The following is a 22,208-nucleotide window of genomic DNA, read 5'->3' on the forward strand; positions in this document are numbered from 1 at the left end:
TGCATGTGGACTTTTAAAACCAGGTGTGGGTCCAAGATCTGTAAAGAGAAAGAGTGGTCTGGGTTTGACAGCTGGGGGTGTGTGTCTGGATTCAGTGAGAAATGAAGGAGCAGTCAGGGTGTGCCAGCCCAGCGGAGTGAGCAGGGGGTTGGAAGGGCTGATGGGGGGTCCCTGCTGCTTGGCTGGGGCAGAGATGGCTCAGTGAGCCAGAGACTCCGTCCTGCAGAGCTTTCCCAGCAGGATCCACCCAGTGGGGGTGACCAGCTGGTGGCCCTCACCCTGGATGTCCCTGTGCTGTCCCTCGCAGCGGTGTGGCAGTGACCTCTGGGGACTGAGGCTCGATAGTGCAAAACTGGGAGTTGGTGGAACTTTGCAGAGCTTTCGTAGCATCGCCAGCCCACAAATACCTGGGTGAATCCCAGTAGCCTTTCCAGAGAAGCATCTTGTTTAAGCCACTGTGCCCTTTGGCATGCAGGGCAGCTGCAACCAGGACAGCCATAAATGGGGGTTCTCGTGTGTTCATTTGAAACATATAAAGGCAATTAAAGGTAATAAATTAAATGAAATTGAGAATTATTTTCCTTTGGAATCATCTCCTAAATTCAGGACCCAAGGAGAACTGCTTGACAATACTCCTGCAATATGTTTGTTTTCAAAGCAATTTTAATGATGATCTTCTGAGTAAGGTGTGTTGTTAGAGGCACTCAGTCACCTCAGAAGTGGGGTTCCTGCCCTTCCACCTTCCAATTCAGTCAAACTTCCAGAAAAACATTAGTCAAAAGCTGAAAAATATTCCAGCTATTCCTAGTTGACAGCAATGAGATTAATTATTATTTTAGTCGGCTTTGAAGATCATAAAGCTTCTGCCTGCCCAAAAATCCCCCTCCACGAAGAATCTGGCATGTCTAAGACAACATATGGGTCGAGGGAGGAAGGTGGTAAGACACAGAGCAACAGGGGAAGGAGGTGGGCAAGGGAAGAGCTCTTGGTAACCGGTTTAGTATGTTTAAAATCAATACAAAAAGGCTGCTGCAGCTCCCGTGGCATCCTGCCAAGAGCTGCATCCCAGTGGTAACGCCTCAGAAACAGCCCTTGCCATTTCCGTGGGAATAAAGCAGGGAGCACAGCATGATAGCCTTGGAAAGGAGGGGATGACACATTCCTCTTCCAGCTCTGCTGGGAGCCAGAGCTCTGCTGACAAGTAGCATTTCCCTCCTTTTTGCAGATCTCTCGGATGGAGTACGTGCATTCCAAGAACCTCATCTACCGCGACGTCAAGCCGGAGAACTTCCTCATCGGCCGGCAGGGCAACAAGAAGGAGCACGTCATCCACATCATAGACTTTGGATTGGCCAAGGAGTACATCGACCCTGAAACCAAAAAACACATTCCCTACAGGGAGCACAAGAGTCTCACTGGAACAGCGAGATACATGTCCATCAACACACACCTTGGCAAAGGTTTGTCTGCGTGGGGGGAGCTTGCAGAGTGCTCTTCAGGCTGGAGCAGCTCTCTGAGGTCACTGAGTCCAACAATTGACCAGCACTGCTGTGTTCACCTGTAAACCGTGTCCCCAAGTGTCACATTCACACGTCTTTTGAACACTTCCCAGCATGGTGGCTCCACCACTGCCCTGGGCAGCCTGTTCAATCCTTGACAAACCTCTCAGTGAATTATTTTCTCGAATATCCAACCTAAACCTTCCCTGGTGTTGCTTGAGGCTGTTTCCTCTTGTCCTTTGTTCCTCTGTCCTTTGTTCCCTGGGAGCAGAGCCCAACCCCGCCCCCCTGGCTTCCCTCTCCTGTCAGGGAGTTGTGCAGAGCCAGAAGGTCCCTCCTGAGCCTCCTTTTCTCCAGGCTGAGCCTCCCCAGCACCTTCAGCTGCTCCTGGTGCTGTAGCTCCTTCCCTAGCTCCAGTCCCTTCCCTGGACACATTCCAGCTTGCCATTTGAATCCTGCAGACCTCCCATAGCATTCTGGCTGAGCTCCCTTGTGCCCCTGAAGCTATTTGTGAACCTCCCAATGCCATTTACAGTTGTGTGCCTCTTTTTTTTTTCTCCCTTCTTTTGAGGAATTGAGCCAGCTGAAATGTTGGAAGCCTCATAATTACAGTTTTTATTAGGAACTAAATAACTAGGAGCAGCCCTGCACTGATAAAAGACAAGCAGGCAGGCAGTGATTGCTGCACTGGATGATAGACAAATAGATTTTTATAGCACAGCACTGTCCCAATGCCTTCCAGTTCCAGGTGTTAGAGTTGGATGTTCCCTGACCTAGTAACTGGTTGGAGAAAATAAATTATTTAAATAACTTTAAACCTGGCTTTCATCTCCTCTCTTCGCTCCTTTCTTTCCTAACAGAAGATTGCATTTCTGTGGCTGAAAGGCAAAAAATAACTTATTAAATGTTTATATTCTCTTAAATCCATACAAGCAGTGAGATAATGGAATATTTTCCAGGAGGCCTCCTAGCATGTTGGCTCCCACTTGGAGAGCTCACTGTCTTTGGGGAGTAAGGAGGGATGAGCCTGGTTTCTAATTTTGGAAAGTGAGGAGTCAGGCAGGGATGGAGGAATGGGAGGGTGCAGTGGGAGCAGGGTGGGAAGCTGCTGATGAGGGCGATGTGGAAGGAAGATGTGTTTGTGTTTGAAGTGCACCATGTGCCTTCCTTAGGACCCATCTCCCACAGGATTTCAGCTCCCACCATGGCTCCTGCAGGGGAAGGGTCCAAATCAGTTTTGGGGGAGTATTTGAGGGGGCTGTCCCTGCCCAGAGGGGTTGTGAGGAGCTGATGCTTCTGGTGAGACCAGCCCAGGTGGAATCAATCTTTTCATGTTTCAAACACGGGAGTCTGACTCCAGTTTTTCTGAGAGACAAGTGCACTCAACCATCTTCCTAGAAGTCCATGTGCATCACTGCACTAAATTACCCAGGGCATCCTCCTTTTTTCCTCTTTTTATCAGGGTAGCTGCAGAAACTGTTTCAGTTCCCTTTTCCTGAGTGTTCCCACTCCCAGCATCTCCTGCAGGTGAAGTGGCTGCAGTGTTGTGGGCTGGATCTGCTCTGGATCATGGATCATGTTGTTTGGAGCAGGTGGGGTTCAGAGGAGGGGAGGGTGCACCAAATGAGTCCACGAGCTCAGTGAACCCAAGAGTGCAGCTCAGCCCCGCCCAGTGTTGTCTCCACATCTGTTGTTCTCTTCTATCCTCCCCAGGGGTTTTGGATACATTTTGCCTGCTTGTTTTAGGATATTTTTCCTTTGGCTCTGTGCCCTTTCCCCCCCCCCCCCTTCATTTATAGTTACAACATCTGCATGTGGCAGCAGCAGCAAGTGTTCCATGGCGCTGGAAGGAGCTATTTTTGATCTGCTCTGATGAGCAGCAGAGGAAATTGGGAAAGGGTTGGCACTGTGCAAGGGTAGATCCCTGCAGCTGGCTGTGAGTATCTCATTCCCATTTAGTCCAGAGGAAATTATCCAGCACCACATGGCAACACTGACACTGCTAGGTCAGAGAAGAATTGAGGCACTGCTTTATTCCTCTGCAATTAAGAGTTGTCCATTCTGGCTCAGGCTGGATTGTGCAGTTCCCATGTTACCTCATGGCTTCTGGCTGATTTTACACATTTTCTGGCTTTCTGAAACAGCTTCTGGTTTTGCACAAGATCTGAGCTGCAGACAGTGAGTGAATGTCCCTGTGGTACCTTTATCTCAGGTACAGGTGTGGCTGCTGCTGAGATCTCCGAGCCATTTCTGCTTCTGCAGCAATAATTTGTCATCTCTTCTCTTTCAGAGCAAAGTCGTCGAGATGACTTAGAAGCCCTTGGCCATATGTTCATGTATTTCCTCCGAGGCAGCCTGCCCTGGCAAGGATTGAAGGTAGGTTCAAGCTTTAGGTTTTGTCCTTTAAAACTTTGGCTAGTCTCTACCCAGAGGAGAATCCACTGGGGAAACATTGGCAAAATCCAGCCTGAAACACCATCCTCTCCTTTGTGTCCTTGCAGCCTAACACCCAGGCATTAAGTTTAGCTGCAGGGAAGATTTTAAGGTAGAAATACTTTACCTGGCACTTTAATTTGCCAGATTGGTACAATTTTGGAGAGAAGGTTGAACAGAGAGAGACAGGGGCAGCAGTGAGAGAGCTGTGATTGTAAGCTGCCCTGAACTGGAGCGTGACTGGGACACAGTGATTGTTTATGAAATTCCAGTTACGGCAACACAATCCCCCAGCTGCATCTGTGATCCCTGTTTATAATGGAGCAGTTTGATGGCTTTAGATGCACAGATGGACTTCAGCTTGAAAAACTGGTTTTCTGGCACAAGTATTGGACTTGGCTTCCCTCCAGAGACACTGGACACTCAGTGCTGGGGAGTTTATGAGATGCTGTGTACAATGTGGAGAGCTGCAAGAAATTGAGTTGCTGACTGCCGCCAACATCCATCAGCTGAGCTAACAAGGAGTAAATCATTTGCTGGCTCCAGAGCTGTTGGAAGCTGCATCTTCACTTCTCTATCACCTCCCTGATGATTAAGCTACTGTGTTCAGCTTTGGCATTGAAGGGAGTGAAGGGACTGATCAAGTTAGGCTCATCAGGAAAGACAAGAGCTCCTGTTGGAAAAGGAGCCAAGGCTTTGGGTTCAGGAGCTGCTTGGCAGAGCTCTGCATTGGTCAGTGGGTTCCAATTAGGTTGATAGAACTTGTCCAGCTTTTTTTTTCTTTTTTTTACCACCTATCCAGAGTTAGTCTCAGCTCAGCTTCATCAGGCACATGCCAGAAATGTTGGCAACAGCTCATAAAAGCAACAAAAGGTTTTTCAAGCATGAAAGGGATTGTGAAAGAAATCAGAGTCTCTCTGATTTTATGTCCACACCTCTCTGTAAGTGTGTTATTCTAGTATGTATTTTCTTTCTGTCTTAGTTGAACTCATCTGCTTTAAATTAATCCTGTAAATTATTCTAAAATAATTCCAAGTTTATACAAAGTTCTACAAAAGTTCCTCAGTTCAGTGTTAGCCTTGATAAGAATTAGTTGACTACTTTTTGAGGTCCAGGGCAAACGCAGACTCTCCAGCTGATTTAGAATGTGGCATCTTTGCCCTTCTAGGTCTCCTCAGCTTACACTTTTGGTCTGTACTGTCAGGGCTGTATCTGCAAAGAATGTCTACAGTGCTAATTATGCTGCTGTCAGGTCTTACATTATTACATTATTATATATCTTATTTTGAAATGGAGGCAAGAAACCCCACTTTTAGGGTGCCAGCTGGAGTTCTCTGCCTCAGGTTGATTTAGGTGGGAAATCCAACTGCAAATGGTTTCATTTTCTTGTTGACTAGATATTAAACCAGTGCTGAGTGATGGATGCTTTGGGGGTGAAAGGAAAGGCTGTGTGGGAGCAGCCTGGGATTTGGGAGAAGTGCACTGATCTAGAGTCATATTCAATGTGGTAACATTCTGTTGCACAGAGGAAAACCCAAATTGCTGTGCAGTGGGTCTGTGAATTTCACCCAAATTGCTGTGAATGTGCTGTGCAACTGCTGTGCATTTGTTTGTGAAGGCAGCTCGATGGCTGGGGAGGTCCAGATGTGCCATCACAGTTCATGGACCTTTATTTCCTTCTCCCATGAAACCTTCCCTGCACAGTCCTCAGGACTGGGCAGTGAGAAATGAGCCTTGCAAGACACTAATAAGGGTCCTGCCTTTCATGAACGAGATGTTTTGAACATCCTTGGATGTTCTCTCCTGTGAAATACTCCCACTGGTGTAGTTCAGGATGCAGTTCAGTTACAAGTAGCATCTCCTGATGTCACCCAGAATGGGCATTAAATACCTTGTTTTTCTTCCCACACAGCATGTCCTTTCTCACATGGTTGAACTCTTTCTCCACAACTGTTTTGTCTTTGTGCGCTGCAGGCTGACACCTTAAAAGAGAGATATCAGAAGATTGGGGACACAAAGAGAAACACTCCAGTTGAAGTTCTCTGTGAGAACTTTCCAGGTAAAGCCCTGATGGGATTGTGTGAGTTCAGCAGGAGGTGGCCATATCTTGTTAAATAGGATGGGCCTGCACTCCTCTCTCAGAAAGTATTGGATGACGTGTATCCCTCATGCTGGCAAACAACTGAAGCTGCTCCTATAAATTAGCAGGGCCTGAGGTCTTAAAATTAACAAAACTCTTCTCATTAAGGAGGCTGGACAGTGCTCAAGGGCCTTGTATGCCTGTTTTACTTCTTGGCTTCCTTCCAAAAGAGCTCATTCTTTTCCCTTTCCCAAATGACCGTGCTGGAACTACCAAGTTAATTCTTTTCCAAATGGAAGGTTTTGCAGGTATTGCAGGTGTAGGTGGCCAGCTTGGAAGATGGAATGGTGTGTCTGTCCATGAATTCCACCTTCTGGGAGCAGTTTTAAGGAGAGTGTTACTAAAGAGTGCTTCTAGCCAAGCCCAACACCTGATCTCCAGTTTAGCAGACCTTGGAGCTGGGAGAGCAGGGTACAGAGTTAGTGCCTTCCCCAGGGTCCCCTGGCCACAGAGTGGGCTTGGGAGGTTTTGTGGAGTGTTTCTGAAGGCCTGACACCAGGGAGAGCACCCACAATTAATCCCATTCCTGTAGGAGCTGTTGTGCCACACATCTTTCCCAACATAAGGATCCTGGAATGGGATCATTGTTCACTCAGGTCACTGTAATTCCCCAGATGTCTCATTCCAAAATCCACCTGATTCCAAGCAGAACAGCTTCAGGTTGGCTGTTCTCATCTTTTTGTCAGTACTCCTCCTCACAGCTCCTTCAGGTCTGGGCTGACTGGAGATGAGAGAACTGAGTTCTGTCCCTTCTTTTCCTGAAACTGGTTGTTCTTCGCCTTCTGGAGGTACTTAAAAGAGAGGATTCTTTCTTCTCCTTTCTTTTCCTCCTCTTTTACCTCCATGGAAGCCACAAGCCATAGATAAAGTATCAATAAGCAGTACTCTTCTTATGTCAGCTGAAGTCAAGGCCATGAGCCAAGGGAGAGCTGGGAAAAGGCAGGACATGAGCTCCTAGGACTCAATATTCTGTGCATGCAAAGTGCGACCCAGATGCAGGAAAGCAATTAATTATCTTAACACCAAACCCTGGTCTGTAAATTAACCCTCTTCAGGTAAATTAACCTTGGAGCCTCCCCCTCTAGTCTAGTTCTGAATATTCAGGTGCTGCCAATGTCATGATGGGACACCTTCCCCTATTCCAGGGTGCTCCAAGTCCCATCCAACCTGGCCTTGGACACTTTCAGGAATGAGGCAGCCACAGCTTCTCTGGGCAAGAGCATTCTAAATACCTGTGAGCAGCCTATTGTCAGGTTCAGTGAGCTTATTTCTCACTCTGTTTATTTTTATGCAAATGTATAGAATAAATCAAGGTGTGGAAGTCAGATTTGAGCAGAGGTGGGACTTCCACCTTTGCTTGAGAAGTGTTTGAATTGTTTTCCATTGAGGACTGTTGCTAAAAACCATGACTTGTAGGAGAAAAGCCAGAGGTACTGCTGGCAGCCCAGACATTGGTTTCTAAGAACTCATTTGGAAGATTCTGGATAAAATCTGCTGCTTTTTGCCTTTTCTGACAGAGGAGATGGCCACGTACCTCCGCTACGTGCGGCGATTAGACTTCTTTGAGAGACCAGACTACGATTACCTGCGGACCATCTTCACGGAGCTGTTTGAGAAGAAAGGCTACACCTTCGACTACGCCTACGACTGGGTCGGCAGGCCAATTGTGAGTTGTCCCTGCCAAATCCCATGCCTTGCCTTCCAGGTGCTGCTTCCCCAGCATTGCCTTTTTGTTCCCAGTAATCCCAATTAATGCCAGTGAGTTTAGGATTGAATCTTGTTGAATATGCAGGCAATCCTGACATGGGAAGAGATGAGAATCTTGACTCCATGTTTCAGAAGGCTGATTTATTATTTATGATATATATTATATTAAAAGAAAATGATATCTTAAAACTACACTAAAGAATAGGGAAAGGATTTCATCAGAAGGCTAGCAAGGAATAGAAAGGAATGATAATAAAATCTTGTGACTGACCAGAGAGTCCGAGATAGCTGGAGTGTGATTGGCCATTAATTAAAAACAGCCACATGATACCAATCAAAGATGCACCTGTTGCATTCCACAGCAGCAGATAATTATTGTTTACATTTCATTTCTGAGGCCTCTCAGCTTCTCAGGAGAAAAATCCTAATGAAAGGATTTTTCATAAACTATGTCTGTGACAGAATCTTTAAAATCTCAACACAGTGAGATGTCCTGACGTTGTGTTCAGGGGGTTCTTGCGGTGCTTCAAAGTTTTCCTGAGGAACGGAGGCCCCATCCACCTCTCTGGACATTCAAGCCTCATTTTCCCATTTGTGACAATGATCATGATGAGACTGCTAGACTAGTCTAGCACAGGATTGGAGACCAGTATCTAAGATCCATCTTAAAGCAGGAGAATCACAGAAACTCCCTATAATGGTCATGTTCCCATCAAAAAGGTACAGGGGATCAGGGCAGGTTTCTGATGGATGTTCAGTGGATATTGAAATCACTGAATGGTTTGGATTGGAAGGCAAGATAATAATGCCCACTTTGTTCCAACCTCCTGCCATGGGCAGGACACATTCCACTGTTCCACCATCCCAGGTTGCTCCAAGCCCTGTGTCTCACCTGGCCTTGGACACTGCCAGGGGTGAGGAAGCCACAGCTTCTCTGGGCAGCCTTGCCAGAGCCTCACCACCCTCAAAGGGAGGAATTTCTTCTCAAATATCTAATCTAAACTTGCTCTCCTCAACTCATGATATCCTGGAGGACACTCAGAGGCTGCCCTGTCAGCCTCTGACTGTCAGCCCAGTCCCACTCTGTACAGAACATGGAAAGGAAATGTGGGAGAAACCAACCTCCATTTAGCAGTTCCATGACTCCATGTACACCATCAGCCTGATCTCATTGCATGACTTTTACCATCAAAACCCAGTTAAACTCAGGGAGACCTTAGCCAAAGGATGTATCATGGGGAAATATGGTAGAAGAATCTAAAGCTCTTTGTTTTGGATCATTGGATCATTCTGCTCACAACCCACCCCAAAGAGCAGTAATGACATCTGTAAATGAATTGTCATTGGTGCCAGATCAAATGCCATCAGTGCTAAACTTGGTGCCACTGCTTTAGTGTCCCAACTATATTTAGTGTTCCCCATGCTTACTGTGCTCAACAGAGTTCCTAAGAAATCATTCCCTTTGTGAATCAAGATTTTCCCTTCATTTTTCTTTAATTACAAAGGCAGTTGATAAAGAGCACCTTGTAAGACAAGTGTGCTATTGCTGACAACCACGGTGGTTGCCATGGAGATCTCGATGTTGGGAGCAGGGATTATGACTTTGGTGAGAAGAGAGCAGATGAAGCTTTAATTTTAACACGTCCTGTTTCTATGCAAGCGTGATTTTTACAAGTGGTGAGACAATGGGATGAGGAAAACAAGTCTGTATATTTTCAGTTGTAATAATTCTGTGTGAGACACACTAGGTGTGATCTGACATCGAGACAGGCACCTAACTGTATCTTCTTAATTAATTTTCACACAAGACATTCAATGCTGGTATCCACCACCAAATTTCATGTCTGTAAATCACAGGGATTTTATAGCCCTGGGTGTAATTCTCCTTGGCTCCTTTGGGCAGCGATTTGATGTTTTTCTATTTCCTACTGGCTTGACAAGGTGGATTTGTGCATGTGAGAATATTAGCCCTAACCAACACCTTATTTTCCAGCCTACTCCCGTGGGATCTGTCCATGTGGATTCTGGGACCTCTGCAGTGACCAGAGACAGCCACATCCACCGGGACCGACCATCCCAACAGGCCCTTCGCAATCAGGTGCATTGCTTGGCTCCTCTCCCAATCCCTCTGGCCCTGGACAAGCACAAGCCACATGGCATTATAGATAGCTGGGGCTGATTCTTGGTCATAGCAGGGACAAATCCTGCATAACTTAGAGAAGGCGATTTGAGGAGAATGTTGTCAAAGCAACAGGTTGATGAAATAAGGTATTAACCAGTGGAATTCCTCAGTATCTTGAGCTAACCAGAGTCCACTTTGGAATGGGGTTGTTTTTCTGTAGTTTGTGGGTAAACACGTTGAAGTCAATCATCCAGCATGGTTAAACTCTATAACTACCACATTTTTGAGGTGCTTTTAATCATAGCACATGGACTGTGGAGCAGACTGAGAGTTGTGCTGATAGCCTGTTCCCAGGTTCCCTCTGCCCACAGAGCTTGTGGCTGTGACAGGGATGTGTGTCCCAAAAACATCCATATGTATTTCTTGGAGTGTCCAGTTCACAATGGGAGGGTTGCAGAGCACAAAGGACAGGCAGGGCAGAACACTCAGAAGGCATCACAGTCTGGATGAACTGCCACGGGGAAATTGAGTTTCCCATTTTTTCCTTTCTCATTGTACTGTTTTGTTGGTGTTGAGAGTTTGGGTTTTCTGTATTAACAGAATTCTCAGACATGCAGTAGATCTCCCAGCTGGAGCTGTTGCTGCTCTTATTCCCAGGGAGTGGTTCCAGGTTTATTCTGCTCCAGGTTCTGCTGAGTTCCTCGAGCTGGGGTTTGTGGGTACAAAACCAAGCCTGGGGTGTCACAGCCTGTCTGGGCTCAGCCTTCCTGGGCTCTGAAGGGTCACACAGCTAACACAGGGTAGGACACATCCCAGTCCATCAGCTACAGTCAGGATAACTCCTCCTTGGGCAGTGTGGCTGTAGGAGGCCGGGTTGTTTGCAGCATGTGTGCATGGTGATGAGTGTGGGCTGGTGTGTGAGCTCTGATACAATCATCTGCTTTAATAAATACCCTGACAGATGCAGTAACCCCCTGGTTTTGGGGGGATTGTTCATCCAGCCTCCTATTGTCCACCTTAACCACAGACCTTCACATTGTGTATGTGTGAGGCATCGTGTTTCCTTGACAGCACAGTGACACCTGGCTTCGTTTTCAGGCATTTTAGTTCACAAAGGCACAAAGAAATTCCAAAATATGCAGGCAGCCCCTGCAGGCCTTGTTCTTCTGAGCTGCACAGATAGTCCAGTTCTGGATTGCACAGCAGCTTTTCTCATATTTTCACCTAAACATTATAGGATGATGATGATGAATTGTTTAATATGCTACGGAGGAAATCAAGTTCTTCTCACCAAAACAAACAATTCTCTTCTGAAGGATGTTCCCTTAAAGTCTTGAGCAAAGCATTTCTCTAAAGGAAAAAAGCAAAAAAATAAATGTCTCGAGAAGTGAATTAGAGGCATGGGTTTGGGTCACCAGATTTAATGGCCTCACTTTTGTTCTTGGGTCTAATAATGCAGATTCTCTCTTACATTTGACTCCTAGTAAAGAGCTAATGTGGAATCACCTCTTTGTAGCCTTTTCCTCTGGAAAGTGAAGGGTTTTATTCAAAGATGAGTGAGCTTTTCCCCCCTCTGTCTTTAGTTTTGCATGTGATTTGGGGGGGTTTCTGGAATCTTTCCCTGGGTGCACTTTCACTGCTCACAACCTGGGTTTAGTCGCTGGAGCCTCTTGTTTCCTGGCCAGATCCATGGTGGCTCATTCAGCTGAGGCCTGAGGCCAACACAGATCTGTTTGTCCCACACTTCCCAGACCTGGGAAGCATTCTTCCCACTGGTCAGTTGGGTTCAGGTGTGCTGAAATCCTCCTGGGTCTTAGGTGAGCACTGGATGTGTTGTCATCAAAGCTGGGTGACTTTGGTTTGAAAGACAGGTGTCTGCCAAGGAAAGTGTGAACCTCCCTTGGAATGGAAAAATTATGACCCCTTCCCTTTCAATTATTATAACTTTGAAATGAAGGGGCTTTCAGGCAGAGATATGGGGAAAGGATGAGCAGTTCTTTAGCAGTGTGTGTGTGTATAACAAGGCACATAAAGCCCAGCTCTGGCACTGACCCCAAACCCAGCACAATCCCAGTCCCAAACCCAGCACAATCCCACCCCCAATCCCAGTCCCAAACCCAGCACGATCCAAGCACGATCCCAGCACAATCCCAGCCCCAATCTCAGTCCCAAACCGAGCACAGTCCCAGTCCCAATCCCAGCACAGTCCCAGCCCCAATCCCAGCCCAATCCCAGCACAATCCCAGCCCCAATCCCAGTCCCAATCCCAGCACAATCCCAGCCCCAAACCCAGCACAATCCCAATCCCAGCCCCAGTCCCAGCACAATCCCAGCCCCAGCCTCTCCCGCCCGCGGCGCTTTCCCCTCGCTGCAGTTCCAGGCACAGGCCACCAGGGGCGCTGCTGGCTGCGGGCCGGGCAGGGGGTGCAGTGATTCCCCCACGCCTGCAGGGGGCGCTGTGGCGCGGCCGCCATTCCCTCATGCGGTGATGGTGGCTGGGCCCGACAGAGGTTCAGGGCCGCAGCAGGAACCTCGGAGCGGCAGCTGCCATGGCTGGGACAAGCAGATCCCAGAGTAGTGAATGAATGTATCAGAAACTCCGCAGCTGTAGCAGGAGCTGCGGGGTGTCCTGGCAGGTGGGGGTGGGCAGTGGCTGCCGGGCTCCTGAACATGGCCGTGAGAGGCTCTCTTGGAGCAGGGAGGGGGGCTCACAGTCCTTGTTTTTCCTCTTAGGCATCTCACTAGATGTTAAGGGTCCTTTCCAGTTTGATCAGATGTTAATAAGGTCCCAGTCCTACGGCTTCTCTTACGAGCAAAGGCTCTCCCCCAGTAAGGAAGAAGCACTACAGAGCTGGGCTCCAGCAGTGGCAGTGAATTCTCCCCACAGTAAACAACAGCTCAAACGTTCTCCCCGGATGCTGACAGTGAGAGGGGAGCTACACCCAGCCCCTTCCCTCAGCCTAAAATCTCGTGGTAACTCTGCCCTTCCCCAGAGAAACCCCTCAAGTAAGAGAGTAGCCAGCTGCACACTTTCCCTTCCTCCTCCTCCCAGCCACATGTTTTGTTCTCTTAAGTATCTTAGCAACAGATGGGACAACATTCCCTGAGAGAAAGAAACAAAAGGAAAAACTCTAACCCCCAACAATGACCCACCTGAGCTTCATGTGCAAGTGCAGAGTGATTCTTCTAAGAAAATAAATGAAGTTCCAATAATTTAAATCACCTGGTGTTCTTCTGCTGGGGGCAAAGAGGAAACTTGTTGGCCAAAGCATCTTATCTACTTTTCTGCAGAAACCCAAAAAGCCCCCAACCCTCTCTTCAGTCAAGCAGGTGTGGATGTTTCCTTCTGCACTGCACAGGTGCATCAGCGTGTGGAACTGCCTTTGGGTGAAAATAAATGTTTGGCTTTGGTTTATGTTGCAAATTTTAGTTTAAAAAGATGTATTTGAGGGAGGTTGAGCTTTGTGAATCCTATCTTGCTGCTGAGCCAAGTGCTCTGCTGTGTGTGGCCTGACAGACATAGTTAAATACGGTCAGTGTAATTGTGGCTGTGCTGAAATCCATGGAAGTGAAGCTGTTCTAAAGAAATTATTTCCAGAATAGATCTTTCCCTTCATTCAGCAGCTAAAGGAGATGAAATCTACTCCCACAGTGGATCACTGCAGCCACCATGGAAGTAAATAATGAGGTGCACTTGGTAAAGGGGAATTTTAGCCCAGCTAAAAGTGCAAATGCCTTGCTTTCTGCAAAGAAACTAACTCACTAACCAATAGACCTTAATTTCTTCTCCTCGTTCACGTTTTGCCCTCCCTTCTGTTTCTTTCATGCTCCTGAACTCCTGAGCAGGCGTCATCGGATCGCCGAGGGGAGTGGGAGATCCAGCCGAGCCGGCAGACAAATACCTCGTACTTGACATCTCATTTGGCTGCAGATCGACATGGAGGATCTGTGCAGGTACCTCTGCCTTCTGTTGTGTGCAGCCCTTGTATTAAACCCCCTGAATTCTCCTCAAATTGCAGCAATGTTGGGGTCGGGAGAGCAATTTCACTGGTGCTGTCCCATACAGTCATGCTCAAACCATGGTTTGGGAAGGACCCAAGCTGTGATGGCCAACACCATGGTTTTTACTGTTTCAACAAACTTTTTTTAGGTTTTTTTTTAAGTTTTGAGCCCAAATTTGTTAAACTGAAAACAGAAAGGAGTGGCATTAGTAGATCTGGTCTATAAAGTACCCTCTATTCTATCTTGGAAATGCTCTAGGGCAGTACAGGCAGCTGAAGTAGGATTTGTTGAACATAGTCCCCATTAATATTGGGAAGAGTTGAGCTGTTCCACAGCAGATCACCACCAGTTTGAGGGCACAGTGGGCACAAACCCTTCAGAGGGTTGGTTGCACTGCCAGGAGATGAGCAAAGGATGTGCAACAGACAGTGTTGAAGCTGACACTAACAGTGTTTTTAAATTCCTGAAAAATTCCTATTTGTGAAGCCCTACATGTCCTGGTTGTCACTCAGGCTCGCTGAGGGATTTTCTGGCACTAAAGCCAGAGTGAGCTGGCTGGACAAGCTGGAGAGAAGGTGCAGGAGTCATCCAAGCAAACAAGAACTCTGCTATCGCTGCTTCTTTGGCACAGCTTTGCTGTGAGAGCTGGCTCTGCTGTCAGACACAACACCCTGAACAATGGCTCTTTTGAAATGGGAATTAGTGCTTGGAGCAGGACAGAGCTGAGCCAAGGAGACAGGTAGTGCAGGATGTCCCTAAGGAAAATGCAGATTAGGTTGACATTTTTACTCATTCTTGATAGATAGTTGGGTTTAATGTGGTTTTGGCTTGTTTAGCCTCGGTTCTCTTTTAATTTAAAGATATATTAGTGAGTAACAGAAAAACAAAAATAAGTAGGACCTGATGAATGTGCAGCTGTGCTGTCAGATGTAAGCAGAGAGTAACCTGGAGAAGTGTCCAAGGTCAGGTTGGGTGGAGTTTGGAGCAACCTGTTCTAGTGGAAGGTGTCCCTGCCCATGTCAAGGGGTTGGATTAGATGAACTGTAAAGGTTCTTTCTGACACAAACCAATCTGTGATTGTACAACTTCAGCACTCAGTACAGAGTAGGTGTTCTTATTTACTTTTTTTTACGTGTGTCCTGTTCCACAATAAAAGGAGCCTACAAGTCCTACAAGTGAGCCCCCGCTCCCTCCTAGCAGCCCAAAGCAAAATGGCTCTCCTTGTGTCGTAGTTAGCTGCTTTTATGTGTTAATGTTCTTCCCACAGCCTGAATTCCCTGGACATTCTTCATGGGCAAGTGGGGAGAGGTCACTCATAGTCCCATCATGGAGCTTTCTCTGCCCTGCCTGGCTGTGAGAACCTCCCCAGGGACAGGGCTGCTAGCACAACACGTACAGCTCTTAGAGGAATCTTTCAGCTCATGTATAACATATGTTGAGGCATGAATAAAAGTCAGACTGGTCCCTCTCAGTGAGGGGAATGTTTCCTTGTGACAGGAGCACTGAAGCAGCCCTAGGAATTGGATGGGAAGAGTTGCCAACCTGAGTAGTTTATGAGCTCCTTGTGCCACTGTAAGCACTAAAATTCTGCTTATCTGCAGTTGACAAGAGGAAATGTGCTGTGTGTGGCTGCTAAGCTGCAGAGGCTGGAATTGTTCCTCAGCAGACACCCCAGCTCATGCTGGACTTTGGCAGGTCAGCAGCTTTGAGTCCCCATTCCCTTTAAGGCAGAATTTGCCACATGAAGATGAAGTGGCAGCATGTGAAAAGCAGGGAGGAAAATCAAAGCCTTTTGTAACATGGAATTTAACAAGTAGCTGAACAAAGTGTGGGAAGAGCCCTGTGAACAACACAATTAAGTGCCAGTGCTCTGCAGATCTGCATGGGAAGCCTGGGGGTCTGGAGAACCCAGGGCAGCCCAGGCATGATGAGTAAGGAAAGGGGTAAAGACCAATGAGTTGTCACTCAAGGAGAGCACCATGTGAGCCAAGTTCTAACCTGTCCTGGCAGAGCCCAAGGGGCCTGTTTGGCAGAAACAGCAGCTCCTTGTAGGACTGAAGTGTTCAAAATTAACATAATGTGCTGACTAGGGGACATCTGCTGCAAGGGCTTCCTTCCCTTCATCCCTTGTGGTCAGATCATCCAGAGCCACCAGGAGTTCTGGGTACCACCCCTACCCCCACCCCATGGAAAATGCCTCCTTTTACCTTGTTGAAAGGCTAAGAGGAGGAACAGGATGGAGAAACCAGGTATCCTTACAGCTCTGGAGCCAAGAGCAGCTCCCAGTTTTCACAGCGAGATGCAGGAGCCTGTGCTAACATCCAGGTGAAGCATGGAAGGGTCAGCCAAACTTTCCTCCCATGCAGGATGCTTTGGGGCTTGTCAGATGAAGCAAGAAATTCTGTGGATGTCTTGATTTGAAAGACCGGTGTCTGCCAAGGAATATGGGAACCTTCCTTGGAATGGAAAATATTACTCTCTTCCCTCCCAATTATTATAACTTTGAAATGAAGGGGCTTTCAGGCAGAGATATGGGGAAAGGATGAACAGTTCGTTAGCAGTGTGTGTGTGTATAACAAGGCACATAAAACCCAGCTCTGGCACTGACCCCAAACCCAGCACAATCCCAGCCCCAATCCCAGCACAATCCCAGTCCCAAACCCAGCACAATCCCAGCCCCAATTCCAGCACAATCCCAGCCCCAAACCCAGCACAATCCCAGCCCCATCCCAGCCCCAATTCCAGCACAATCCCAGCCCCAAACCCAGCACAATCCCAGCCCCAATTCCAGCATAATCCCAGCCCCAAACCCAGCTCAAACCCAGCCCCAAACCCATTCCCAATCCCAGTCCCAATCCCAGTCCCAATCCCAGCCCCAGCCTCTCCCGCCGCGGCGCTTTCCCCTCGCTGCAGTTCCGGGCACAGCCACCAGGGGCGCTGCTGGCTGCGGGCCGGGCAGGGGGTGCAGTGATTCCCCCGCGCCTGCAGGGGGCGCTGTGGCGCGGCTGCCGCTGTCAGCAGTAATGGCAGAAGGGATGGAAAAGGCGCTTCCTTTGCAAACCCACAGGGACAACCAGTCCCAGTGCCTCTCCAGATGGTGAAATGAGCTGCAGCACAAAGCTCAGAGTGGCAGCTGGAATGGCAGAGTTAGCACACCTTGGTGGTGGCAAACAAAATGTAGCAGAAACTCCACAGCCATAGCAGCAGCTGCAGGGTGTCCCAGCAGGCACCTGGTGCTGGGTTAAAGTGTGCTGAAAAAGCCCGAGGCAGAGACAGAAAACAACAGTAGAGTTGCACTCTCTGGGAACCGGGAGGGGTTCAGGGTCCCAGTTTTTCCCCTGAGGCACCCGAGTAGATGGTGAGGGTCCTTGCAGTGCGCTCAGATGTTAATAAGGTTTCAGTCCTCTGGCTGCTCTTACAAGCAAAGGCTCACCCACAGTCAGGAAGGAGCACTGCAGGGGCTGGACTCCACAGTGGCAGCAGATTCTCCCCGGGTTAGCAGCAAGTTTATTGTTCAAAAATCTTGTGCTGCCTTTCCCAAGAGATAAGCCCCCAGATAAGCGAGTAGCCAGCTGCAAGCTTTCCCCTCATTGGCCACTTGAGCTGGATGGTTATCTCTGTAATGGAAAGGCTTGAGTGAGCCATCATCTCAGGTGTGAGGCAAAAAGAGATGAGAGACTGTGTCAGTAGCTTTGTAGCAAGGATGTAATTCCCAAAATTGGCTAAGGAATGAGACTCAAGGATTGAGGCTTCTCCCCACAGTCCTGTCAGGCAACAGGACTGAGCTGCTCACCTGTAAAAATGTCAGGAGGAAACAATCAGCATAGTACAGCTTGTGTGTGTAGATAGGGCTGGCAATCAGTGCTCACACCAGTGCCTGCACTCCCAGAGGGGCGTCTCAATGCCAAGTCATGGGCTGGGCACAGGAATGTGAGCAGGGGAGCACACACACAGGCCCCTGCCTGCTGCTCTTCCTTGGCTGCTCCAGCCTGAAGACTCCAAGGCACCCACAAAACTCAGCAGCCTCCTGAGAGGGTGAAAAGAGACAGGAGTAAATGGTTATTTGTCAGCTTTCCCATTCCCTCAGCAGTCCTTGCCAGGGAGCCTCATGAACAGGGTGTTCCTTTGTGTTGCAGGTGGTGAGCTCAACCAACGGGGAGCTGAACGTGGATGACCCAACAGGAGCACACTCCAACGCACCCATCACAGCGCAGGCGGAGGTGGAGGTGGTGGAGGAAGCTAAGTACGTTTGCTTTACAACAGGCTTTCCACTGGTTGGTCATTATCCTTCTCCTGCAAAGCGAGTGGGGACGTTTTTCTGTGGCAAAGTCCTCAGTGCTCGTGTCCCATGCCCTTTTCCGTGCCTATTGCTGCTTTTGTGCATGGTGCCTTCAGTGCTGCTGCTGCTGCTGCTTCTCTTTGACACTTGTCATGCCTGGAGAACATAACTCTTACTCAGAGCATGTATTGCCAGATAGACATTTCAGTAGCACAGATACCAAAATCCTGGGAGCTGATCTCAGGAATCCCAGTGAGCAGCCCCCATTGCAGAGGGAGAACACGCTGTGCTTTTGTGCTGAGAGTGTAGGAGTAGCTTGAGCATAGCTCAGCAAAGAGATCATTGGTCTGAGAGTTGTCACTTCATTTCTGGCTGTGAGAGGTGCGTGACAGGTATCCAGAACAGGCTGGAAGTAACTCTTGTAGGGATGGGTTGTTCTCCCTGGGGGTTCTCTTGGTCCAGCCCTGAGAAGCTGAGTGAGAGGAACCAGAAGTAGCTTGTGGAGGAGAAAGTGCTCCCTCTAAGCTGACCTACCTCTCCTGTAGCTTGTGGTCAGGTGTGAGAACTTCTGTCAGAGCTGCTGCTTTGACCATTTTGGCTCTTGTCCTGTATCCAGCACCATCATGTCACCTTTTGCACCTTGTCACCACCTCTGACCTAAACCAGGACCTGTCACTGCAGGGTCACCACAGAGTTCTGGCACCCCCCTGAGCAAGGGGCCAATAGGCCCAGGGCTGCCTTTGAACTGGTCAGTGCTGAGACATGGCCCAGCTGCCTGGTTATTATTTGACTGGGTGATCCTGGTGCCACTTGTCCCCCATTGTTTGCCTCAACCTGTGCAGGCACTTCTGTACAAAGAGAAAAGTGGCAGGTGTAAGGAAGGGTGTATGGATGGAAAAGGTCCCTAGGTGTGTGTCATCTGTGCTGGTTGTCCTGAAGGTCTTCTGCTCTCTGTTCCCCACTCCCTCAGGGATTCCCAATCCCTCGGGAAGCCGTGTGTGGGATCTTGCTCACTGGTAGGTGGCCTGGCCTTGATCCCAGCAGCCACAGACACACCTTCTCCTCCCAGCCCAGGAAGCCTCAGATTTGCTGCAGGCTCCTCATCAAGCTGGGAGGGTGGGGGAGATCTTGAGGAGCAACTTCCAGAGTGGGCAACATTCCTGTTAGATGTGGGTTGTGTGGCCAGCAGAGACCACCAGCTTGGCATCATGGGCTCTGAAGGGGGTCCCCCCAGGCATGTGGCTCCTAGGATGGGGCACATTGTCATCCTCAACAGTTCTGATCCAACAACCCAGCGCAAGGAAGAACCAGGATCATCTCCAGCCTATGTTGTTTGTGCAGTGAGGCCAGGTCCAGCCCCACTCTTGTGTACTAGGGAGACATCAAGCCAGGTGGGAAGGAGCTGTGCCACCCAGGTCCTATCCCTCTGCACATGGAGCTGTCCTGTCTCTCTCCAGCCCTTGTTTGTGTGCTCCCAGATCGGTTTTGGAGGTGCTGGGAAGCAGAGCGTATGCTGCTTTGCACTAACAGGTTTGGGGTCTCTTGTAATTCCCAAGCATAGATCACTTCATTCTGTTTGCCACAGGGAGGGCTTTGTCTTTCCTTACATCTCTGATCACACAAGAAGGACAAAGGACTTTGGGATTCTGCTCTGCAGGAAAGGGTGCCAGGGAGAGCTGGCAGGAGCTGGAGCTGGGCTCTGTGTTTTGAGATGCTGTGCAGTAGTGGGATGGGCTTTCCCTGGCACTCCACAGGCAGAGCTGTGCCAATGCTCCTGCTTGGAGTGTGCTGGAGAAAAGCTCTGGATTCTGGCAGTGGGTGTCGCTGGAGGGCAGGTCCCAGGTGCAGAGCCATCATCAGGCCCTTCTGCTGCTGCTGGAGCTGCAGGGGACAAGAGCTGATGGTGGCCTGGAGTTCCTTGTGACCCCAGCCCCAGCTGAGAGCCCGAGGGCTCTGGTGCCTCCGTGGAGCAGGTGTTGGTCAGAGCCTCGTGCCCTGGAAGGAGTGGTGAGGGCAGAGTGGTGTGAGTGCTGGGGCGGGCGGCGGGCAGGCCTGCTGTGTGTCTGCCGCTCTGCACTGCATGTTTGCATGGCTGCAGTGACTCGCTTCCATCCCACCTCTGTGAACTAATCGCTCTTTCTTCCTTTCTGTGTTTTTTCTCTATACTCTCTGTAGCTGCCTGAAAATGCTCAACTTGTGGTGAGTCCCTCTCTCCAGTCCACATGCAAGGGGGAGCGGACCAGACTAGACTGGGGTTGGCAAAACCAAACCCACCAAACGCTAAAAAGGCACAAAGTCAAAGCCAACCCAGAGACATTTTGATTTTAGGACCATTTGCAATATTGGGGAGGGCATGGGCTGTGTCTGACCGGCCACACTAGGCTGAGGGATTTGGCTGATCTCTGAATGGATGGATGCAAAATCAGATTTGAATCCTTTCCTATTTGGCTTTCCATCTCCCCCAAACGTTTACGTCTGTGAGCAGATGATGCCTGATGGAGTTGGGCAGAGTCAGGCCAAGGCTGGCTGAGCCTCTTGCAGGAATTCCTCACACAGACGGTTACAAAGGGAAAACCCTGCACTGAGTGTTGAGGAGAGGGGCCAGTCAGTGCCTTGGAAAGTCTCCTCTTGGAGAAGCACAGGCCAGAGAGGATGGAAGGACAAGGCCAGGGAGTCCTCATTAGTGACAGAGCCCCTACTGAGAGAGGACGGGTGGAAGGTGGCTCCTTTCCAGCCAGCTAAGGTGCAGGTGAATGGGCTTCTCCAGAAAAGAAGGGGTGGGAAGGTTGGGATTAGCACTGGTCCAAGCCCAGCTTGGGGTTTTATCAGACCTTTGAAGCTATAGTGTTCTAGTCTTAGGTTGTCCCAGGAGGTGCCCCTGGGGAAGCCACGTACCCAGTAAGTGAAGGGCCATGCAGACACTCAGATGAGTTTGTAGGTTCCAGGATGGGCTGATGGGTGGAAATTGCCACAGAGTGAGGGGGCCAAGGCCGTGTGTGGCGAGGAATGTCCTTGTTGGATGGGAGACTGACTCTGCCCTGCTCTCCATAGGCATCGCCTCCAATACCTCTGGCATCTCTGGCTTCTCTGTATGTCGTAGTCTGGGGCTGTTCTCTTGGGCGTCATCTGCATGCAGAGAGATCACGTTCTGTAATTGTCAGCCTGCCTTATCCTTTTATTTTGGTGTTTTGCCTCTGCCTGTCTGAACTGCCAGGACTTCCTTTCCTGAACCCTTCCCTGGACCTCGGAGTAAGAGCCTAAAAAGACAGTCACAAGGAAAACCAGCCAGAAGTCAGTCAGCTCCCTTTGTTCAGTGCCCAAGGAGTCGAGTGCTGCTCAGCCCCTTCTTCCCTTACCCGCTGCATGCCAAACCATCACTCATGCATCCTCCATCCTCTCCCTGTGACGTCCCCCTTACCCACCATCGCACAAGCCATGAAGGAAGGTGGCTACTGTGGGACAAATACTGCAACAGGCTAAAGCAGGAGATGGTGGCGAATGGCCAGGGATAACAAAATGCCAGAGCAGTCCTGGGGTGGGGGTTTCAGCCTGGGATGGGGGTGCTGAGGTGGCAGACAAACACCTCAGGGTGGGTGGGCAGCAGTGGAGGCATCACTTGCCCTGCAAGGACAAGGGCTTTGCATTTCTCCTCCCAAACTGGGCCTTTTCAGGAGCCTAGAGACAAATCATGGACATCAGTCCATGCACTGGGAGCAGTCCCTCCTCTTGAGGGGCTGTGGGAGCTCTCCATGTCACGGGGAGAGTTGTTTGTTCTCCCAGGCAGTTGTTCTGTGCTGGCAGGCTCAGCTCATGGCAGGTTGTGCTCACACATTGCTTTTGCACCCCAGAGTGAAGCTTGTGCACCCAGGGGCAAGTATCTGCATGAGAGTTCCTCCAGTTCTGAGAGGACAGGGGTGTAAAGCTGACCCTCCATGAAGGACCCAATGAAAAATAGTTTGGAGAAGATGTTAGAGTGGTTTGGAATGTTTTTAGCCTACAACAGATGGTTGTAGGAAAAAACAGTCT

At 49.2% G+C, this 22,208-nt stretch overlaps 1 protein-coding gene across 2 annotated transcripts in view; it reads left to right on the forward strand.

Moving 5' to 3' along the window:
• Positions 1-22,208, forward strand: part of CSNK1G1 (casein kinase 1 gamma 1) — a 98,831-nt gene that overhangs the window by 74,823 nt on the left and 1,800 nt on the right. The window contains exons 7-14 of one of the 2 annotated variants that reach the window (XM_036389649.2): positions 1,226-1,460; positions 3,790-3,875; positions 5,907-5,991; positions 7,590-7,738; positions 9,773-9,877; positions 13,748-13,855; positions 18,040-18,146; positions 20,358-20,381. In XM_036389649.2, the coding sequence (XP_036245542.1) occupies positions 1,226-1,460; positions 3,790-3,875; positions 5,907-5,991; positions 7,590-7,738; positions 9,773-9,877; positions 13,748-13,855; positions 18,040-18,146; positions 20,358-20,381 (899 nt within the window). The remainder of the gene's footprint in view (positions 1-1,225; positions 1,461-3,789; positions 3,876-5,906; positions 5,992-7,589; positions 7,739-9,772; positions 9,878-13,747; positions 13,856-18,039; positions 18,147-20,357; positions 20,382-22,208) is intronic. The other variant, XM_036389650.2, reaches the window with a different exon arrangement.

Source organism: Molothrus ater, chromosome 13, assembly GCF_012460135.2.
Source record: "Molothrus ater isolate BHLD 08-10-18 breed brown headed cowbird chromosome 13, BPBGC_Mater_1.1, whole genome shotgun sequence".
NCBI lineage: Eukaryota > Metazoa > Chordata > Aves > Passeriformes > Icteridae > Molothrus > Molothrus ater.